At 31.6% G+C, this 19,292-nt stretch overlaps 1 protein-coding gene across 1 annotated transcript in view; it reads left to right on the forward strand.

Annotated features, from left to right (window-relative positions):
- Positions 1-15,044, forward strand: part of LOC127734373 (ubiquitin-like modifier-activating enzyme 6) — a 54,701-nt gene extending 39,657 nt beyond the window's left edge. The window contains exons 31-35 of the mRNA XM_052244209.1: positions 1,513-1,626; positions 3,610-3,740; positions 5,724-5,811; positions 6,137-6,231; positions 8,189-15,044. Of these exons, the coding sequence (XP_052100169.1) occupies positions 1,513-1,626; positions 3,610-3,740; positions 5,724-5,811; positions 6,137-6,231; positions 8,189-8,309 (549 nt within the window). The 3' untranslated portion in view covers positions 8,310-15,044. The remainder of the gene's footprint in view (positions 1-1,512; positions 1,627-3,609; positions 3,741-5,723; positions 5,812-6,136; positions 6,232-8,188) is intronic.
- Positions 15,045-19,292: the final 4,248 nt, after the last annotated feature.

Genomic DNA, 19,292 nt, shown 5'->3' on the forward strand with positions numbered 1-19,292 from the left:
TTGACATGAGCTCTCTTTCGATTTTTATAAATTTTAGATTTTACGTTTCCGAGTTACAGGGTTTAATTCACAAAAAAAGGGGGGATTTTCCAGTTTTCGGAGAAAAACTCAAAAATGCTTTCAGCAATTCTTATGAAACTTTAATGAATTGTTTGTATGTATTGATGTAAGCTCCCTTTAGAATTTTATAAATTTTACATTATACATTTCTGAGTTATGGGGTTTTATTCATTAAAAAAAGGGGTGATTTTCCAGTTTTCGGACAATTAACTCAAAAATGCTGTCAGCAATTCTCATGAAACTTTGGTGAATTGTTTATATCTATTGATGTAAGCTCCATTTTTATTTTCATAAATTTCTAATATGACGTTGAGAATTAATTGAACTTTATTTGTTTATAGTCTGACAACAGATTTACTAAGTATTGCACAACAGCAAGAAATCTTTAATTGAATATAAATTCAATTCATATAACCAATTTCAATTTCTTTGACTACATTTATTCAGAAACTTATAATATGTCAAATATTTAATTACAATCCAAATTCAGACCTGAATCAAGCTTGAATATTGTGTCCATTTTTCCCCCAACTGTTCAGGGTTGGACCTCTGCGGGCGTATCTAGCTGCGCTCAGCGAAGCAGTTTATTCATAGTTCTTTACATTCTGAAATTGTCCTTCTCAACAAATAAGGGAGATTCTGTCAATGTTATGACCCTTAATTAAGAGTTTTCAAATTGTTAAAATTTTCAATTTAGATGTTTTTTTATCTTGCCAGGATGGAATTTGTGTGAAAATTCTTTTGTCATAAAATGAAAGCTTGGTGTATTTAAAAAAAAAAAACATTTGACATAAAAATTCTATGATACACTTAGTAAACAAAAGTCTCAAGAAAAAGTGAAAGGCAGTAACTGTCATTTATATCAAGAGCCATTTTTATACAATTCACTATGTTTCAACTAAAATCATTAACTTTTTAACAAGTCTTCTTTCAAGTGGTCAGATTTATTTTAATTTTATTAGAGCTGATTTAGACAATACAATTTTTCTAAAACAAATTTGTACAGTTGGAATGCAGTTAATTTACTGTGAATTCCCCTGAAGAAGCCTGTTTCACTGGAGAAATATTGATTTCAGTAACCCAACAATCAAGATAAAATTCAAATTTAGCTGACCAATAGACCTTATATCTAAATTGAAATCTGTGATAATTGACAAGAGATTTTACGACACATGAACTATTGATGTCACACAACAATCTTTTTTGCATTGTTCCACCAGAAATTTTCTCTGATAAAGTCAATTTTTATGGGGAACATCTGATGGCTATATATAGCTAGTAGTGACAGACAGTTAGCATTAAGGTGTATTGCAAGAAATCTAGTGAACTTGGTTGTATTGTTGAGGTTGTGACAGCTTTTGATAAACTTTTTTTTTGTGTATGTCAATGCGCTGTAATAGAATAAGTTTAACTTAACTGTTTTTCAAGTGAGATACTTTTGATTTATTACAGAATTTACGAGCCAGTATGTATGGTATAGAATGTTCAGATAGATTGAAAGTAAAGAGAATAGCTGGTAGGATTGTTCCTGCAATAGCTACTACCACTGCTGCTGTAGCTGGTCTGGTGAGATATATTTATTTCATGTAAAAGTGCAGATATGGAGTAGATGTTCTTGAGACAACACAAAAGTATGGGAAAATTTCTTGTAAGGAAAATTTCCTGATATTTTAATCAGTAGCATGTAACAGCAGTTCCAAAAGACATTGCAAAAGCATTAACAATGAGAACCTCCCACTTCTGACATAATGGCCATTTCTATCTTTATGAACTAGCTTAGCGGACAAAATAAGCACAAAGTATGTTTTGGATTAAGAAAACTCTTAAATCACTACAATAAATAGATTATCAGGTTTTTAGTGATTAGTTATCGTAAAACATCAGTCGCTTGACCCAATATGAACCAAATAATTATGTATTTGCCACCTGAAGTTAAGCAAACAACAATCAATAAATCAGCCGACATGACGGAAAAACGATAAATCAAAGTATTCAACTTTATATATAACTAATATAGGACAATGCTGTTGATTACAAATTACACCATTCAAGGCCCTTTTGTTTTCCACATAATTAATATTACCAATAATTAACAAGTTCCAGGTCCAATCTGATACTGATACCAATAGTATATGTCGCATGCAGTTTCTGGTTGTAGTAAGAAAAAAATTCGTAAGGTCTCCTTGGAACCCAGTGTCTTGCCTACTTTTGCTGTTAGTCGCAGGCTCAACAAAAATGGGGAAAAAATTATTAAAAAATTTTCCTCTAGATACTATCTTTTGATTGTAAGAAGCTTCTATCCAAGTTTGGTAAAAATCCAGGATGGTTTATGAATCTAATAAATGTTTTAAAAACTTTAACTGCAGACTGTATTGTATGTAATGTTAACTGGAAGAAAAACTAAGTCCATTTAGAAGTAATATACGCAAAAAACAGGAAATAAATTTTTACAAAATTTCCTACTAGCTTTTGATCATAAACAAGTTTCTAACCAAGTTTGGTACAAATCCAGGATAGTTTAAGAAAGTTATTAAAATTTTAAAAACTTTAACCACAGAGTGAATGTAATGTTAACTGGCAGTAAAACTAAGTCCATTTATAAGTAAAATACGGATAAAAAGGATTTTTTTTTTTAAATTTACTTCTGGATACTATCTTATGATCATAAACAAGCTTCTGTCCAAGTTTGGTAGAAATCCAGGATAGTTTAAGAAAGTTATTCAAATTTTAAAAACTTTAACCACAGAGTAAATGTAATGTTAACTGGCAGAAAAACTAAGTCCATCTATAAGTAAAATATGGATAAACAGGATTTTTTTTTTAACAAAATTTACTTCTGGATACTATCTTATGATCATAAACAAGCTTCTGTCCAAGTTTGGTAGAAATCCAGGATAGTTTAAGAAAGTTATTAAAATTTCAAAAACTTTAACCACAGAGTGAATATTTGTGGATGCCGCTGACGACAGAATGTAGGATCACTATGTCTCGCTTTTGCGACAAAAGTTGCAGGCTCCACAACTAGGACGGGTTCAAACATGAAGATTTTGAAAGCAGAGAAAACTGTGCACCTTATAATCAGCATGACTTCATCAGATGACAATAGGAATACTAAAAATCCAGGCTAATAATAAGGCATAGGTACTTTCAAATTTGTTAGCCAGCATGACGTAAAAATGATGAATCAAAGAATTCAACTGTATATATAACTAATATAGGACAATGGTGTTGATTAAAAGTTACACCATTCCAGGCCCTTTTGTTTTCCACATAATTAATATTACCAATACGTAACAAGTTCCGGGTCGACGAGTTCAAACAGAAAGATTTTGAAAGCAGAGAAAACTGTGCACCTTATAATTAGCATGACTTTATCAGATGACAATACAAATACTAAAAATCCAGGCTAAAATAAGATATATGTACTTTAATTCAGTCACGGACCCCGGATGTTGCTGGTGTGTTCTAGTATGTATTAAATAATATTTGGTTCTGTCAAGAACACAAAAAATTATATTTATAAGATTTAAATTTTGTTTTGATATTTAGGTGTCTGTGGAGTTACTGAAAGTCCTTGATATGAAACAACCTATAGAGGTTTACAAAAACTGCTTTCTGAACCTAGCATTACCAGTTTTACTGTTATCTGAACCAGGACCAGTAGAAAAGACAGTTCTAAAGTAAGATAAATATATTACTTTGAATCAAATGGAGTAGGAGTCATAAAACATCTACTTTTGCATTAAAATAAATTGGTGTAAATAAGGGAATCAACCTATGGATTTACACACATTATGATGATGTAAATACTGATTTAAAAAAATAAAGTTTGTAGAAAAATGTCATGTTACCATAAAAACTACATATTTTCAGAAAGATGTATGCTGGACATTCAAATCTTCTTAAAAGATTGTTTATAAGATATTAATGTTTGCTGAAAACAAAAAAGCATAAAAAAAAAGGATTTGCTAATGTTGTTGTGAATTTAAATTATACAAACTACAGTGGTTCATTTCATAAAATATTTCTCATGAATAGAATTGAGAGAAAGTTGAACTGAAATGTTTATGGCTTATAAAAAACTTCTTTTAAAAAATATTTTGTGAAAATGGTCGCAGATACATGGAAGCACAAATAATATTTTGACACAAAGTTATACATGTAGACTTTGTTTATTTTAACTTGATTTGACAAGAACTACAGATAGTGAATTAGGAGATAACTATATATTGTATTTTAAGCTCTGACGGCATCAATTGGTGATTTGATGGTCGCAAATTAAGTTTACTGGCGACGTGTTAGCTGTAAACGGGTATTTGCGACCATCAAATCACCAATTGATGCCGTCAGAGCTTAAAATACAATATTGTTATCTCCATTCTAATGAAACTGAAAGAAAACAACTTCAAATCATACATTTAAAATCTGTCATACATGGTCTGAGCTTGCGCGTATGTTTTCATAGCATCAATTGTGAATTGATGCCATGAAAATTGGTGACATTATCCAATCAAAATGAATGTTAAAAACGATGTTGCATTAAAATATTGATTAAATAAAAAAAAATTAAAATTATCAGTATGCATTTCTTGACTCGTTTTTTTATACGACCGCAAAAAATTTTGTGGTCGTATATTGGTATGACGTCGTCGTCCGAAGACACATTGGTTTTCGCACTTTAACTTTAGTTTAAGTGAATGGATCTCTATGAAATTTTACCATAAGGTTCAATACCACAAAAGGAAGGTTGGGATTGATTTTGGGGGTTATGGTACCAACAGTTAAGGAATTAGGGGCTAAAAGGGGCCAAAAGTAAGCATTTTTGTAACTTCCAGACATAACTTGTGTGTTAGTGTATGAATCTCTCTGACATTGTACCACAAGGTTCCATATAACAAAGGGAATGCTTGGATTGATTTTGGGCGTAATTGCCTCAAAATTTTAGGAATTAGGGGCCAAAAAAGGGCCAAAAAACAAACATTTTTCTAGTTTCATGACAGTAACTTTTGTGTAAGTCTATGGATCTTTCTGAAATTGTACTACAAGGTTCCATATCACAAAGGGAAAGCTGGGTTTGAGTTTGGGGGTAATTGCCCTAAATGTTTAGGAATTTGGGGCCAAAAGGGGGCAAAAAAAACAAGCATTTTTCTAGTTTCCAGAAAATAACTTGTGTTCAAGTGTATGGATCTCTCTGAAATTGTACTGCAAGGTACCATACCACAAAGGGAAGGCTGGGATTGAGTTTGGGGGTGATGAATCATAAGGGGGTTCAAAAAATTTGGGAGAGGGGGGTTTCTTTAAAATTTTCCATTTTAAATTGGTTATTTCTGATTTATATATAAAAGCAAATGATAATGATATGGTTTGAATAGGTAAATTAAAAATTTTTAAGTTCTTAGACCACATTCATTCTGTGTCAGAAACCTATGCTGTGTCAAATATTTAATCACAATCCAAATTCAGTGCTGTATCAAGCTTGAATGTTGTGTCCATACTTGCCCCAACTGTTCAGGGTTCGACCTCTGCGGTCATATCAAACTGTGCCCAGCGGAGCATTTTATTTGCTGTTTTTTCACAGCATTGTTAAAGAAAGCATGTATATATTTTTTATACCAGTGGAATCGAATGGAAATTCCTTGTTTATAAAAGATTTTCTTTTTCAGAGAGGGTCTAACAGTAACAATGTGGGACAAATGGGAAGTAAAAGGCAACAAGACATTTGTATTACAACAGTTCTTACAACACTTTAAGGTAAATTAACAAGAAATCCTTTCAGATAATTTGATGATATGAAATCTATTTCACAAATTTTTTATTGACTAATAGTGCAAGTTTAAATGCTAAATATCACTAAATAATGTATTATTTGCCTTTAAAGAAATTATGTGCATTCAGTGACCTATTGACTTGTTGGATATTTAGCTCATTTCATTTATTGAAAAATTGCTTATCTCATATGCACTACTGCTATATCATGATGCTTTTGTCTGTTCACCACCATACCTCCATGGAAGAATAAAATATGGTTTGAAATTATGAACACACCTTTTTATATTACCTTTTCTCTTTATTTTAGGATGTATATGGATTTGAAGCAACAATGGTTGGGCATGGTGTAAAAATGGTGTATGTTCCATTTATGCCAGGACATTCTAAACGATTAAATCAGACGTATGTATAATGCCAAGGTCATAAGCTGTACCGTCTTTTGGTATGTATAGTGCTCACATTTATACCCTGGGTCATGTTTCTTGTAAGAGGGGTGCGCATTATACATGCCTACAAACATTTTCTTAGCCTTTTTTCAGGTCCGAACTCCGACAAAGAAAAAAACAGGTGAAGTGAAGAGTACGGAATTTTTCGCTAATACCTCGACTTTTATTATGTTTTACATGTTATATTTGTAATATGTATCTTATTGTACTTGATATGTCATGTTTTATTCAAATAAAATACATTTTATATCTCTGTAGTTACGTTCGTTTATCGTGTAAATTTGTCCATCTGTTTGCAATCCAGAAGTTTGCCATGTCTTAATAAAGACACCATGAAGCTTTTGTTGTCGGTTAATTTAGGCTCTGTGTTTCTTGTGGTCATAACTTACTGTTTTGTATGTATTCATCATGGAGAGTAGAAGATAAGTGAATGAAAATTGAATAAACCACGCTCGTTTTGAAAAGATAAACCGCCATTTTTTTTAATGTATCAGGTGATCGCCAGTCATGTGACTAAATATTGTAAAGTGATGATTAAGGAGGGGGGATAGGAGGGGTCCTGATCCCGAAATCCCGGAGTCCCGTAAAGGACCTACCCCCCCCTCATTTAGTCTATGAGAAGTTTTTTTTTTATAAAAACGTTTCTACTTTGTAACTTTTAAACAGTAACAACTGTTTAAAACCGTTCCAGAAATTATGATTGAAAATATGATTATCCCATAATTGCAACCTGAACAAATTTAATTAGGAACAAGGTGAACCTGTCATTGATTGTTTTGACATCGATTAGACCCATTGATTGAGGTGTGATAATCCGGATTAACAGCTAGAATCAACAAACAAAAAATAAAAATTATGAGATTTTAACAATTTATTTCAGCACTAATTCATAACATAAAATTAAATAATACAAGATAATACAATTTCGTATTAATTACGTATTCCGTACAGAATTCACCGACATCGGTGACCATTTAAAAAACTTCCAGTTAAGACTTCCTGTTTGCCAACAAACGACAAACATTAACTTGTGGGTTATAAAAAGAAGATAACTATTAAAATTCTTTATTCAGCTACAATTAATTCTTTCCATGATATTAATCATGACTTCTCATTAATTCCTTGCCGAAAACAATCATGCTCAAGCAACATTTTACCGATTTTGGAGCTGTGACTTTTCCGAAAATGTCTATGTGTATTATACGAAGAAGAAATTTTTTTTCTCAAGTTTCTTGGACCATAAAGGGGGTGCGCACAATACACAAATGCGCACTATGCATACCAAAAGACGGTATTTATATAGAAAACAAAGCTAGGATTGGCAATAATACCACATGTCCTTATTTTATATAGAGGGGCGGAAGGACCTTTTTATGGACGTTGGTATTGGGCCTTTATTTTTGCAGGAATTTGGGATTGGACCTTTATTTTCGTGGGAATTTTGGATTTGTACTAATCCGGACTCGTGAATTAATGATTAATTTTTCAAGATCCGGGAAAGAAATGTTTTATTTTTTTTGGAATTCGAAACCCCCCCACTACCACCCCTCTATATAGAGTGTGGCTAGCCAACAGATTCATATGAACCTTTCAATTAATGCTTTTCAAATTATAATATGTTGTTACTCATTACAATATGGAGGTAAAATTTGATATTAACTATTTTCACTTTTGCCATAGGTGAGTTATGGTTCTTTATAGATTAGAAAATGGCACTTTATGTCCTTTCTGTGAAATAAAATATGAACCATTCAACGAATGCTTTTCAAACTCATATGAATGTCCTTAGAACTTGTGGTGCATATTTTGTAATTGAACATATCATCTGTAATTTTGTGATATAGAAACAAAATTGAAGCATTTTTTCCCAGAAGTATAAGACAATAGTACAACCACAATTTTTTTTCTTGTAGCATGGAGAAGTTACTGAAGCCTCACACTGGTCAGAAGTATGCAGATCTTGTTGTATGTCTACAGGGTGATAACGAAGAAGATATAGAAGGTCCACCCATTAGATATTACTTTGGACTGTGATATAGTTACCAATGTTCTTTCATTGTGACAATGTGGTACTTTTATTGTATGAGTATTTCTGTCTGTTTGTGAACAGGCTTTTATTGCCTTATCGTATGAATGTTTTTATCTACACTTACAGACATGTGAAATGTATAATACTTTTTGCTGTTTTTTAAGAATAATGGATGGATGCAAAGTTTGTAGTTCATAAATAATTCATTGTTATACGAGTGTATGTATGCTTGGTATTTATGACAGAGTAAATGTTCTTTTAAATACAATGAATGTCTTGAGAAAAATTGCAGGTTTATTTATTAGATAAGCAATGAATGTTTAAGTCTTGAAATTTCAATCATTGAACACCAAAAGTACGAAGTAAATTAAATTTGCAGCATACAAAATCAATTAAAATTGATTAAGGATGCAGCAAATTGATTCTTTGATTTATAAACATCCAGGAAGTTAAATAGGAAGAAATTTCCCCAAATATTTTACCTTAATTATGCAATAGCTAGATTCATGTCAAAGAAATTTGCATCCATAAAAGATTTGTCAAAGCTCTCACAAATCTTCCTGTAACAAAACTTCAGAAAAAAAATAATTCAAAATGAAATAATAGTCTATGATTTCTGATCAATGTTTTTAGTTTTACAATTAATTTTGAACAATTTATTTATTCAAAATATGTTGTGACTTGCCTGTTATAATCAATTATTTAATAATTTTGAAGATTTTCATACCTTTGTCCTTAAATACAAGTTGTTGAGAGGTTTCCATGTGTATTACAGATTTCCTCATCTATTTAAATAACTGTTATGTGTTCGAAATAATTTGTATAGAAATTATATAGCTCCACTCAAGAAATTACACAGAAGTAAAAAAAAAACTGCCAAAATAAAAACTGAAGAAGTTCTATGATAGCATTCTATAACTTCCTACACCAATAAAGTACCTCACTTTAAAACTTTTCTGAAACTAAGGAGAATTTCAAATGGACACTTGTTATAAGTTGGATAAATTGTTAGTAACAAACAGTTTTGCAGACAGGGTTAGGACTTTTTTTTAATGTGTAAAAAAACATCTGTAACTGAACAAGTATTAGTTATCAATCATTTATGTATATGTATATATCTACACAGTAAGTTTTTATGAACCCATGTGTCAGATATTTATTTACTGGCAGATTTACATTACATTTATCAGTATAATCTTCACAGGACTGCTAAAAGAGGTAAGGCCAATTTCCCTTGTATTTGTATTACTTAGAAAAACCACAGCTATGAAATCTAGTGGAAATTGAAAATTTTCATAAAAGTATGAATTTTATACTTTCCAAGAATGGTAAATAATTACATTTCTATTTTGATAAATTATATAAAAATCTTTAAAAATATCTACAGGTTAAGCAAACAACAATGAATCATATATGCCTGTTGAAGACCATTTTCATACATAAGAGCAAATTTTGCATGGATGGACATTCTTAACCAAAATGAACTGGTTTGTTTATGAGATTCAATACACAGCTTTAATTTTGGTTTTGATTAAGAGGGTCCATTATTTTGAATAAATACTCAAAATTTGCCATTATTTATCACCTGGAACTAATACCGTATATCGGGGTTTTTTTGCGTGTGTTTAATTTTCGCTTTGTTCGCTGCTGTTTAAGAAATGTGAACATTTGACCACGCAAAAATTTCCTTGCAAATTCCAAGGTTTATTGTTGTTTGAAAGTTTCATACATTATCATTATACTGTTAATTCTCGAATCATTTGTGTTGTTCGATAGATCACAAGAATGGGCATACTTAATTAAGATCTCTGTTTTCATAATAATTTAAAAATTGGCTAATCAATTGTCGCACCTTTTGACATCACAGCAATCAGTGACATGTTAAAAATTGATAATAAGCTATGATCTATTGATTGGGGGTCATAACCCGAAGATTTGGTATAAAATAAAATTAATTCACAATTACACGGATATTTGTAGATCTGTGATAATCAAATCCTTTAATTTTTAGCATGCCCCATATACATAATTTACATTCCTTGAAAGTTCTCTGAATGATGTGTATTTTCGTTTGTATTTATTTGGAATCCATTACCTGTTAGTTAATCAAGTTTTTTTACTATATCATAGTTATTTTTGCGCGTGTATTTTCCCATTCAGCGAAAATTATACACAGTGAAAATTTAACCTGCCCATTTTGTCATTAAAAAAAGCGGACGCGAACAAAACCCAATATACGGTACAAGAAATTATCTATTGGTCCCAGGTTTGACAAGGTCTAGGAGTTTATTTCATTAGCATGAGCTCATGTGAATGATAATAAATCGCAGTACATGTTTATCATCTTTTGATAAAGAATTCAATTCTTAATGTAGATTTTTGGCATTAACTGATTGAATAAGAATAAAGAATAAAATGCAGACACAGTTTGTTAGTGTAATAAACATTGGTAGATCCTCATTTTTATACGACCGCAAAAATTTTTTGGGATCGTATAATGGTATGATGTTGTCATCGTTTGCGTCGTCGTCCGAAGACACATTGGTTTCCGGACAATAACTTTAGTTTAAGTGCATGGATCTCTATGACATTTTTTAAGAAGGTTCAATACCACAAAAGGAAGGTTGTGATTGATTTTGGGGATGATGGTCCCAACTGTTTAGGAATTAGGGGCCCAAAACAAGCATTTTTCTAGTTTCAGGATAATAACTTGTGTATAAGTATTTCTATTGCTCTGAAATTGTACCACAATGTTTAATACCACAAGTAGAAGGTTTGGATTCATTTTAGGGGTTATGGAGCCAACAGTTTAGGAATTAAGAGCCAAAAAGGGGTCAAAAACAAGCATTTTTCTAGTTTCCAGACAATAACTAGTGTGTAAGTGTATGGATATCTTTGACATTGTACCACAAGGTTTCATATAACAAAGGGAAGGCTGGGATTGAGTTTGGGGTTAATTGCCCCAATTATGTAGGAATTAGGGGCCAAAAAAGGGCCAAAAACAAGCATTTTTCTAGTTTCCAGACAATAACTTGTGTGTAAGTGTATGGATCACTCTGAAATTGTACTACAAGGTTCCATACTACAAAGGAAAGGCTGGGATTGAGTTTTGGGGTAATTGCTCCAAGGGGGGGTTTCAAAAAGTTGGGGGAGGGGGGAATTTTTTTCCAAATTTTTTTAAGGGATTCATATTTTTTTTTCAAAATTTTTTAAATTTTGAATTTTTTAAAAGTTTCAAGAAGAAATCTTCAATTTCACAGTATTGGGCAATGGATTTATAAGATCTTTGACCATATTTATTTTGTGTCAGAAACCTATATTATGTCAAAAATTTGATCACAATCCAAATTCAGACAGTATCAAGCTTGAATATTGTGTCCAAATTTGCCCCAACTGTTCAGGGTTTGACCTCTGCGGTCGTATCAGGCTGTGCTCAGCAATGCATTTTATTAAAAATTGGGTGATCAAAATTTCAGTTGGGAATGTTACTGTCTTTATGTTTAGATTGTAATACAAAACCAATTAACAAAAAAAACCAAACATTCAGATTATGAAACTGGCTGTTTGTTTGACACTGACTTTGGTGCACATTGGAGTTTGTTCAATATTGATTAAAGATCATTAGTACATATGCAATATAAATGTTGATGTGATAAAAAACCTATATAATACTTTCGAAGAAAGAACAAATATTTAACAAAAGGAAACTGGTGGCAGGACATCCAAGTAGTTAGTAATTTTTGGGATTTGTGTTCCCGAGTTTAAATGTTAATGAGAATTCAACTACACTTGAAACATGTATGCCAGATCTCAAGAAGGGACGTTTTTGTTTTCATATTTTCATATTTTTAAAGATTTCTCATTTCTTTGATTGTATAATATTATGGTCTTAAGCATCACTGTAGAGACATTAATTGTTGAAATTTGCATATGTTGCACTAAAGTTGGTACTGTTAATATTTTAACTGGATTTTAGAACACAATCTATCTACTAAGCTTCATGAACATAATTAATTGTATTACTGTAGTGATTTGTTATGCCTTTACATGTGAGTGCGCTGGTTTTTAAATCCTGTTCGCAGGTTGTTATAACAGTCATTTCAACCTTATTAGTCAGGATAAGTGGAAACAATGGAAAAGATAAGCTAATGCTTTATTGGGCATTTTTATGCCCCTGCCGTAGCAGTTGGGGCATTGAATTTTACCATTGTCCGTCCTTTATGTATGTCCCGAAATTGGTTTCTGTTCTCTAACTTTAGTTTGCCTCAACCAAATGTTATGAAACTTATACACAATGCTTATTACCACAAAACACAGATCTAGATTGAATTTTGGTGGCATCACTTATACTGTTTTATAGTTATGCCCCTTTACAAATGGAAAAATTGGTGAATTTTACGTTTCCGTTCTCTAACTGAAGTTTGCCTCAACCAAATGTTATGAAACTTATACCCAATGCTAGTTACCACAAAACACAGATCAAGTTTGAATTTTGGTGGTGTCATTTTTACCATTCTAGAGTAATACCCCTTTACAAATGGAAAAATTGCTGAATTTTTCATTTCTGTTCTCGAACTTAAGTTTGCCTGTACCAAATGTTATGAAACATATAATCTTTGCTTATCACCACAAAACACAAATCAAGTTTGAATTTTGTTGGCATCACTTTAACCGTTCTAGAGTTATGCTCCTTTACAAATGGAAAAATTGCGGAATTTTTCGTTTCTGTTCTCTAACTTAAGTTTGCCTGTACCAAATGTTATGAAACCTATGAACAAAGCTTATCACCACAAAACACAAATCAAGTTTGAATTTTGATGGCGTCACTTTAACCGTTCTAGAGTTATGCCCCTTTACAAATGGAAAATTTGCTGAATTTTTCGTTTCCGTTCTCTAACTTATGTTTGCCTGTACTAAATGTTATTACACTTATTCACAATGCTTATTTCCACAAAACTCAATTCAAGCACGAATTTGGGTAGCGTGACTTAAACCGTTCTTGAGTTATGTTCCTTTATAACGTTTTATGCAAGCGGGGGCATCATCTATGTCCCATGGACACATTCCCCATTGATTGTCTTTGATTTATTCATGTATTTTATATAATTTTTATTAAAGTTTATTCTTAAATGAAGCATAAAAATTAAGCAAATACTAATATTTCATGCCACTGCAGTCTGTTTAATATAGTTTTGAATTCATTGCATCTCCAGAAACAAAAAAAAACATGAATGCTAGCCTGCCTGCCTGTTGTGAAGGATTTTAGGTATTTCTTCATCTTTTTATGCCCCCCGCTGTAAGGGAGGGGACATTAAGTTTTACCGTTGTCCTTCCGTACGTCAATCCATACGTCCCAAAGTTGGTTTCCGTTCTCTTACTTTAGTTTGCCTCAACCAAATGTTATGAAACTTATACACAATACTTAATACCACATAACACAGATCAAGTTTGAATTTTGGTGGCATCACTTTAACTGTTCTAGGGTTATGCCCCTTTACAAATGGAAAAATTGCTGAAATTTACGTTTCCCTTTTCTAACAAGTTTGCCTCAACCAAATGTTATAAAACTTATACACATTACTTATTACCACAAAACTCGGATTGAGTACAAATTTGGGTAGTGTCACTTTTATCGTTCTTCAGTTATGTTCCTTTATAACTTGATATGATATGCAAGCGGGGGCATCATCTGTGTCCCATGGACACATTCCCCGTTTATTTTTTGAATAGAATAAAGTTTTTAGTATTTGATTCAGTTTACCTTGGAAAAACATCACACTCCATTATTAACTTTACAAACCTTATTATAGTACCCCATAATAAAAGAATTAGCTTATTGATACACTCACTCACCAAGGTTGAAAGGACCTATTGTTAAGTTTGTGAGTGTTGTAACCATCATTACTCATGATTCCAATAAAATGCACTAAAACTATGCCAGATTAAAAAGATCATTAACCTAACAGGACTTTTTCACCTGAGCTGCGTCAGATAGAAATCGACCATATGCAAGTGCACATATACATGTACATATATAAGACTGATTGATTTTGGAACTTTCAAATACGAAATAAAAGATAAATTTTGGTCTGTTTTGTAGGATTCTTATATCAACTTAATGTTCAAACAGTAGCAGATAGAGAGTTGTCTCATTGGCACGCATACCACATCTTCTTATATCTATTTGCAAAGACATTTTTTTCAACCTGAAATAGGTTAACAGATGAAGTGATATTCATTTGCATAAGTTCGATTTCTATCTGATGCAGCTCACCTGTAAATAAACTTGTTTGGTTACAATGAGTCTCACCAATGAAATAAGACTTACTGTTCATTTATTCTTATTCTTTGGCTAACAATTTTCTTTGGTATATATAAACCACAAATTTAAATGTTCAACAAAGTATGATATGCTTGTATGCAGACTTTAGCAAAATACCAAATCAAATATCCACGACAACATACTTTTACTTCCATCCGCAAAATAGTATCCACAAAAATAACTGAATCCACAGTTAACATACAGAATACAAATTATATTTATTTCATTTTAGCCTGGAATCAATTTGCATTTTGGAAATCACTTAACATAAATGTAAATGAATCTTTTTTGTACTAGAAATATAGAATGTCAGCTGCATAATAAATTCACTGGTTATTATTATTTATAAGTGCTTATCATATTTTAAGATGATCTAAAGAATAGAAAACAAACTTGAAATAAACACAAAATATATGTCTATGTTGTTGTTTGTTGTTTTATTTTAAGTCCTATGATTGACTGTTAATGTTTTACCCCCAGCAGCCCAAAAAGACTAAATAGAGGGGGATGAACATGAAAATGAAAAGGTGATAAGATGGGATGCAATAGGGGAACAAACATCATCGGCCAAGTGAAATATATGGAGGGTTCAGTTAGGTTGGAATATTTAGCCTCAGGAATGGTCCATAATGAGCCTAGTCTTAAAAATTTGGCTTGAGGAGTATTTATTGTGCTAGGAAAGTTGCAAACTCCAGAGATAGGTTGCATATACATCCTGCATTCATACCCCTCAGTTGGAGAAACTGGGATCAATTTCTATACTGAGAGTTCCCTTTTTAGGTACTTAATTTCTATCGGAAAACTATTAGAATTTCAAGGCAAAAATAATGTAGCACATGCTGCTTTGAAATATTAAAAGTACACCTCATTATTGCACAAATGATATTTGTTACACTATTTGATATATAAAAAAGGAGATGTGGTATGATTGTTGTTCATGAACAGATATATAATTATTTCATTTAATGATAGAATGACTACTCATTCCTTACTATGTTTTTTTTCAAATCAACAACATAAAAGCTAATAAAAGATTTCTTCAAGAAAATACAACCACCAACCAATTCAATCTTTATGCTTGTCTCAGGAAGTAACAACCTTAGTTTTTGTAATTTTATAAAAGCCATCAGCTGAGAATTTATCAAAATGTATGTGAGAGAGAGAGAAAAAAACATGGTAGATGATACTTTAGTATACTAAAACTTACCCTAAAACTCCACCAGTAGTAAAATAAGTCATATTGATTTAGCTGCATTCAGTGCACATATCTGAATTATCTTTATAGAAGAAACCATGTCTACTAATTTGTTGAGTCGAGCCAATCAGTATGGATGTTTTAGCATGAACCCCTTTATTAGTACTCTTGGTTGTTTGTTTGTAAAGCTTTCATTATCCTTCCGTTTTAAGATTCAGTCTGGTATTTAGCATAGTGGTACAGAAGCTGGTGACGATTTGTTATCTTTTGCAGGATGGTTACTTGATTAAAATCTCTTCATAGTCCTATTGCGTTTTTGTGGTACTTTGGTATGACAAACATTTTTTTTATACCACCACAGGTAGTATTTATATGTTATGGTGGTGTCTGCGTCTGCATCTGAATACATTTTGATTCACAGACAATAACTTGAGTAAAAGTTCATGGATCTCTATGAAATTTTAGCACAAGGTTCCATACCAGTAAAGGATGGTTGGGATTGTTTTTGGGCGCTATTGTCCTTGTGGTTTTGTAATTAGGGGCCAAAAAAGGTCAGTTTGACTGGTTCATCGAAAATAAATTGTTTCGCAGACAATAACTTTAGTGTAAGTGTATGGATGTGTAAGAAATATTAGTACAAGGTTCCATACCACAATAGGAGGTTTAGGATTCATTTTGGGGTTATTGTCTTAGCTGTTTTGTAATTAGGGGCCAGTAAGGGGCCAAAAACAATTAGTTGTCTGGTTTTAAGACAATAACTTGAGTATAAGAGATATTTCTTTGGTCAAAATTTTAACACAAGGTTCCACACCACAATAGGAAGGATGGGATTAATTTTTGGGGTTACTGTCATAGCTGTTTAGGAATTAGGGACCAAAAAGGGTCTAACTAAAACAATTTTTTGTCAGATTCACAGACAATAACTTGAATATAAGTGTATGGATGTCTATTACATTTTAGCACAAGGTTCCATACCACAATAGGAAGGTTTGGATTTATTTTGGGGGTTATTGTCGTAACTGTTTAGGAATTAGGGGCCAAAAACAAGCATTTTTCATGTTTCAGGACAATAATTGGTGTATAAGAGTATAGATTTCTATGAAATTTTACCACAAGGCTCCATACTTCAAAAGGAAAGTTTCGAATGATTTTTTAAAGGGTCATGGCCCATGCTGTTCAATAATTTGGGGTCGATAAGGGGCAGAAAACAACTATTTTTCTGGTTTGCAGGCAATAACTTGAGTATAAGTGTATGGATTTCTATTCAATTTTAGCACAAGGTTCCATACCACAATAGGAAGGTTGGGGTTTATTTTGGGGGTTATTATAGTAGCTGTTTAGGAATTAGGGACCAAAAAGGACCTAACAAAAACAATTATTTGTCTGATTCACAGACAATAACTTGAGTATAACTGTATAGATCTGTATTAAATTTAAGCACAAGGTTCCATTCCACAATAGGAAGGTTGGGATTTATTTTGGGGGTTATTGTTATAGCTGTTTAGTAATTAAGGACCAAAAAGGGGTCAAAAACAAGCATTTTTCATGTTTCAGGACACTAATTTGTGTATTAGAGTATGAAATTTTACTACAAGGTTTAATACTTCAAAAGGAAAGTTTGGATTGATTTTAGGGGTCATGGTTCAAACTGTTTAATAATAAGGGACTGAAAAGGGGCCAAAAAAACTAGGATTTTCTGATTTCTGGACAATAACTTGAGTATAAGTCTATCCATTGCTATTTAATTGTGCCACAAGGTGTTATACCATAAAATATTGTTTGGGATTGATTTTAGGGGTTATGACCCTATTGGGTTAGTTAAAAGGGGCCAGACCAATACTTTGCATAAATTGCTTATTTTTTTAACAATTTAAATGGGGTTTATTTCAAAAGTCTTCAATTCTTGGAAGTCTTTAATATGCTGAATCTAATTGGGTATTTAATATTTGGATTTTAGGGTCTGTTTTTGAATGATTCATATTAAGGTCCAAAGGGTCCAAAATTAAACTTTGTTTGATTTCTATAAAAAATAAATAATTGGTGTTCCTTGATATGCTGAATCTAATTGTGTATTTAGATTTTTTTTATTTTGAGGCCTGTCTTCAAATTGGTCCACATAAAGGTCCAAAGGGTCCAAAATACAACTTTTTTTAATTAAAAAAAAAATTTAATTATTGGGGTTTTTTGATATGCTGAATCTAAGCGTGTAGTTAGATTTTTTATTTGGGGCATGGTCGGCCCACATTAAGGTCCAAAGGGTCCAAAATTAAACTTTGTTCGATTTAAAAAAAAAAATTCAGAGATGTTATTGGACAATTAACTGAAATTTTAAGTTGGGTCATAGTTGAAAATATATATAACATCATATCTAATATTAGAGAACTATTTTTGTGTTTACATCACTGGTTCATGGCAAATAAATTGGCTCACAGACAATAACATTAGTATAAATGTATGGATGTGTAAGAAATTTTAGCACAAGGTTCCATACCACAATAGGAGGGTTGGGATATTAAAGAGTTAATCAAGCTTTACATTTATAGATTTATTACAGAATTTTTAAATTGAGTCATAGTTTAAAATAGATTTGCTGATTCAGATAGGTATATTAATTGTGGTGATAATTGTGTATGCATTGTGTTCTATTTAAAGATTGTTAACATGTTTGAATATTTTGTTATGGTTAAAACTTCCCTTGGATATTAAAAGAGACCTTTGTCCATCTGTTGAAGTGGAAGTCTAGGTAAGTGAAGTTTTGAAATACAATTGTGCCATACATTATGTTATGTTACATCTTAATAAAGAAAAATGTTGTTTTTAGATAATAATCTATTTGTATTAAAGGATATATTTCACTACAATACATTGTGTAGATAAAGTTGTTGACATTGATAGATAAGTTGTAGATATTAGTTAGTTGCAAATGAAAGAAAAAATATTGGGAACTATTAATTATATATAAAGTTTTGGCAAAGTATATTACCTGGACTGGACTGGACTCTTGGAAAATTTATTTGCCTTCTTTAAATTTTGTTGTTGTTTGTTTTCCAGTATGATAACTGTGAAATACCATGCCCAGACTGAAAAGAAAATCTACATTAATGATAAGAAATGATCGTAAAATCAATTACACAATTATAATTGGAGTGACAGATTTATTTGAAAATTTTGTGTTTCCTAAGTGTAGTTGATGATATTAAGCTCTGTAGGACAGTATAAATATAGTTTGAAATTTACTGTTCATTATCAGATATTTTGAAGATAAGATTTTTTAAATACATTGTACTAATTAATATAATGATGACTGATATTTTGGAAATTATTTTTTCCTTTTCTTTGGTAAATTGTTTGAAGAATTTTGTTTGTTACTCTGTACAGAGACATATAAACATATATGTGTATATATGTCTCTGTTCTGTATAAATTAATTTTCTGAATGCTATATATATTTTGGGGGCATTAAGTTTTACC

Source organism: Mytilus californianus, unplaced genomic scaffold (genome assembly GCF_021869535.1).
Source record: "Mytilus californianus isolate M0D057914Y unplaced genomic scaffold, xbMytCali1.0.p SCAF_3, whole genome shotgun sequence".
In the NCBI taxonomy this organism is placed as follows: domain Eukaryota; kingdom Metazoa; phylum Mollusca; class Bivalvia; order Mytilida; family Mytilidae; genus Mytilus; species Mytilus californianus.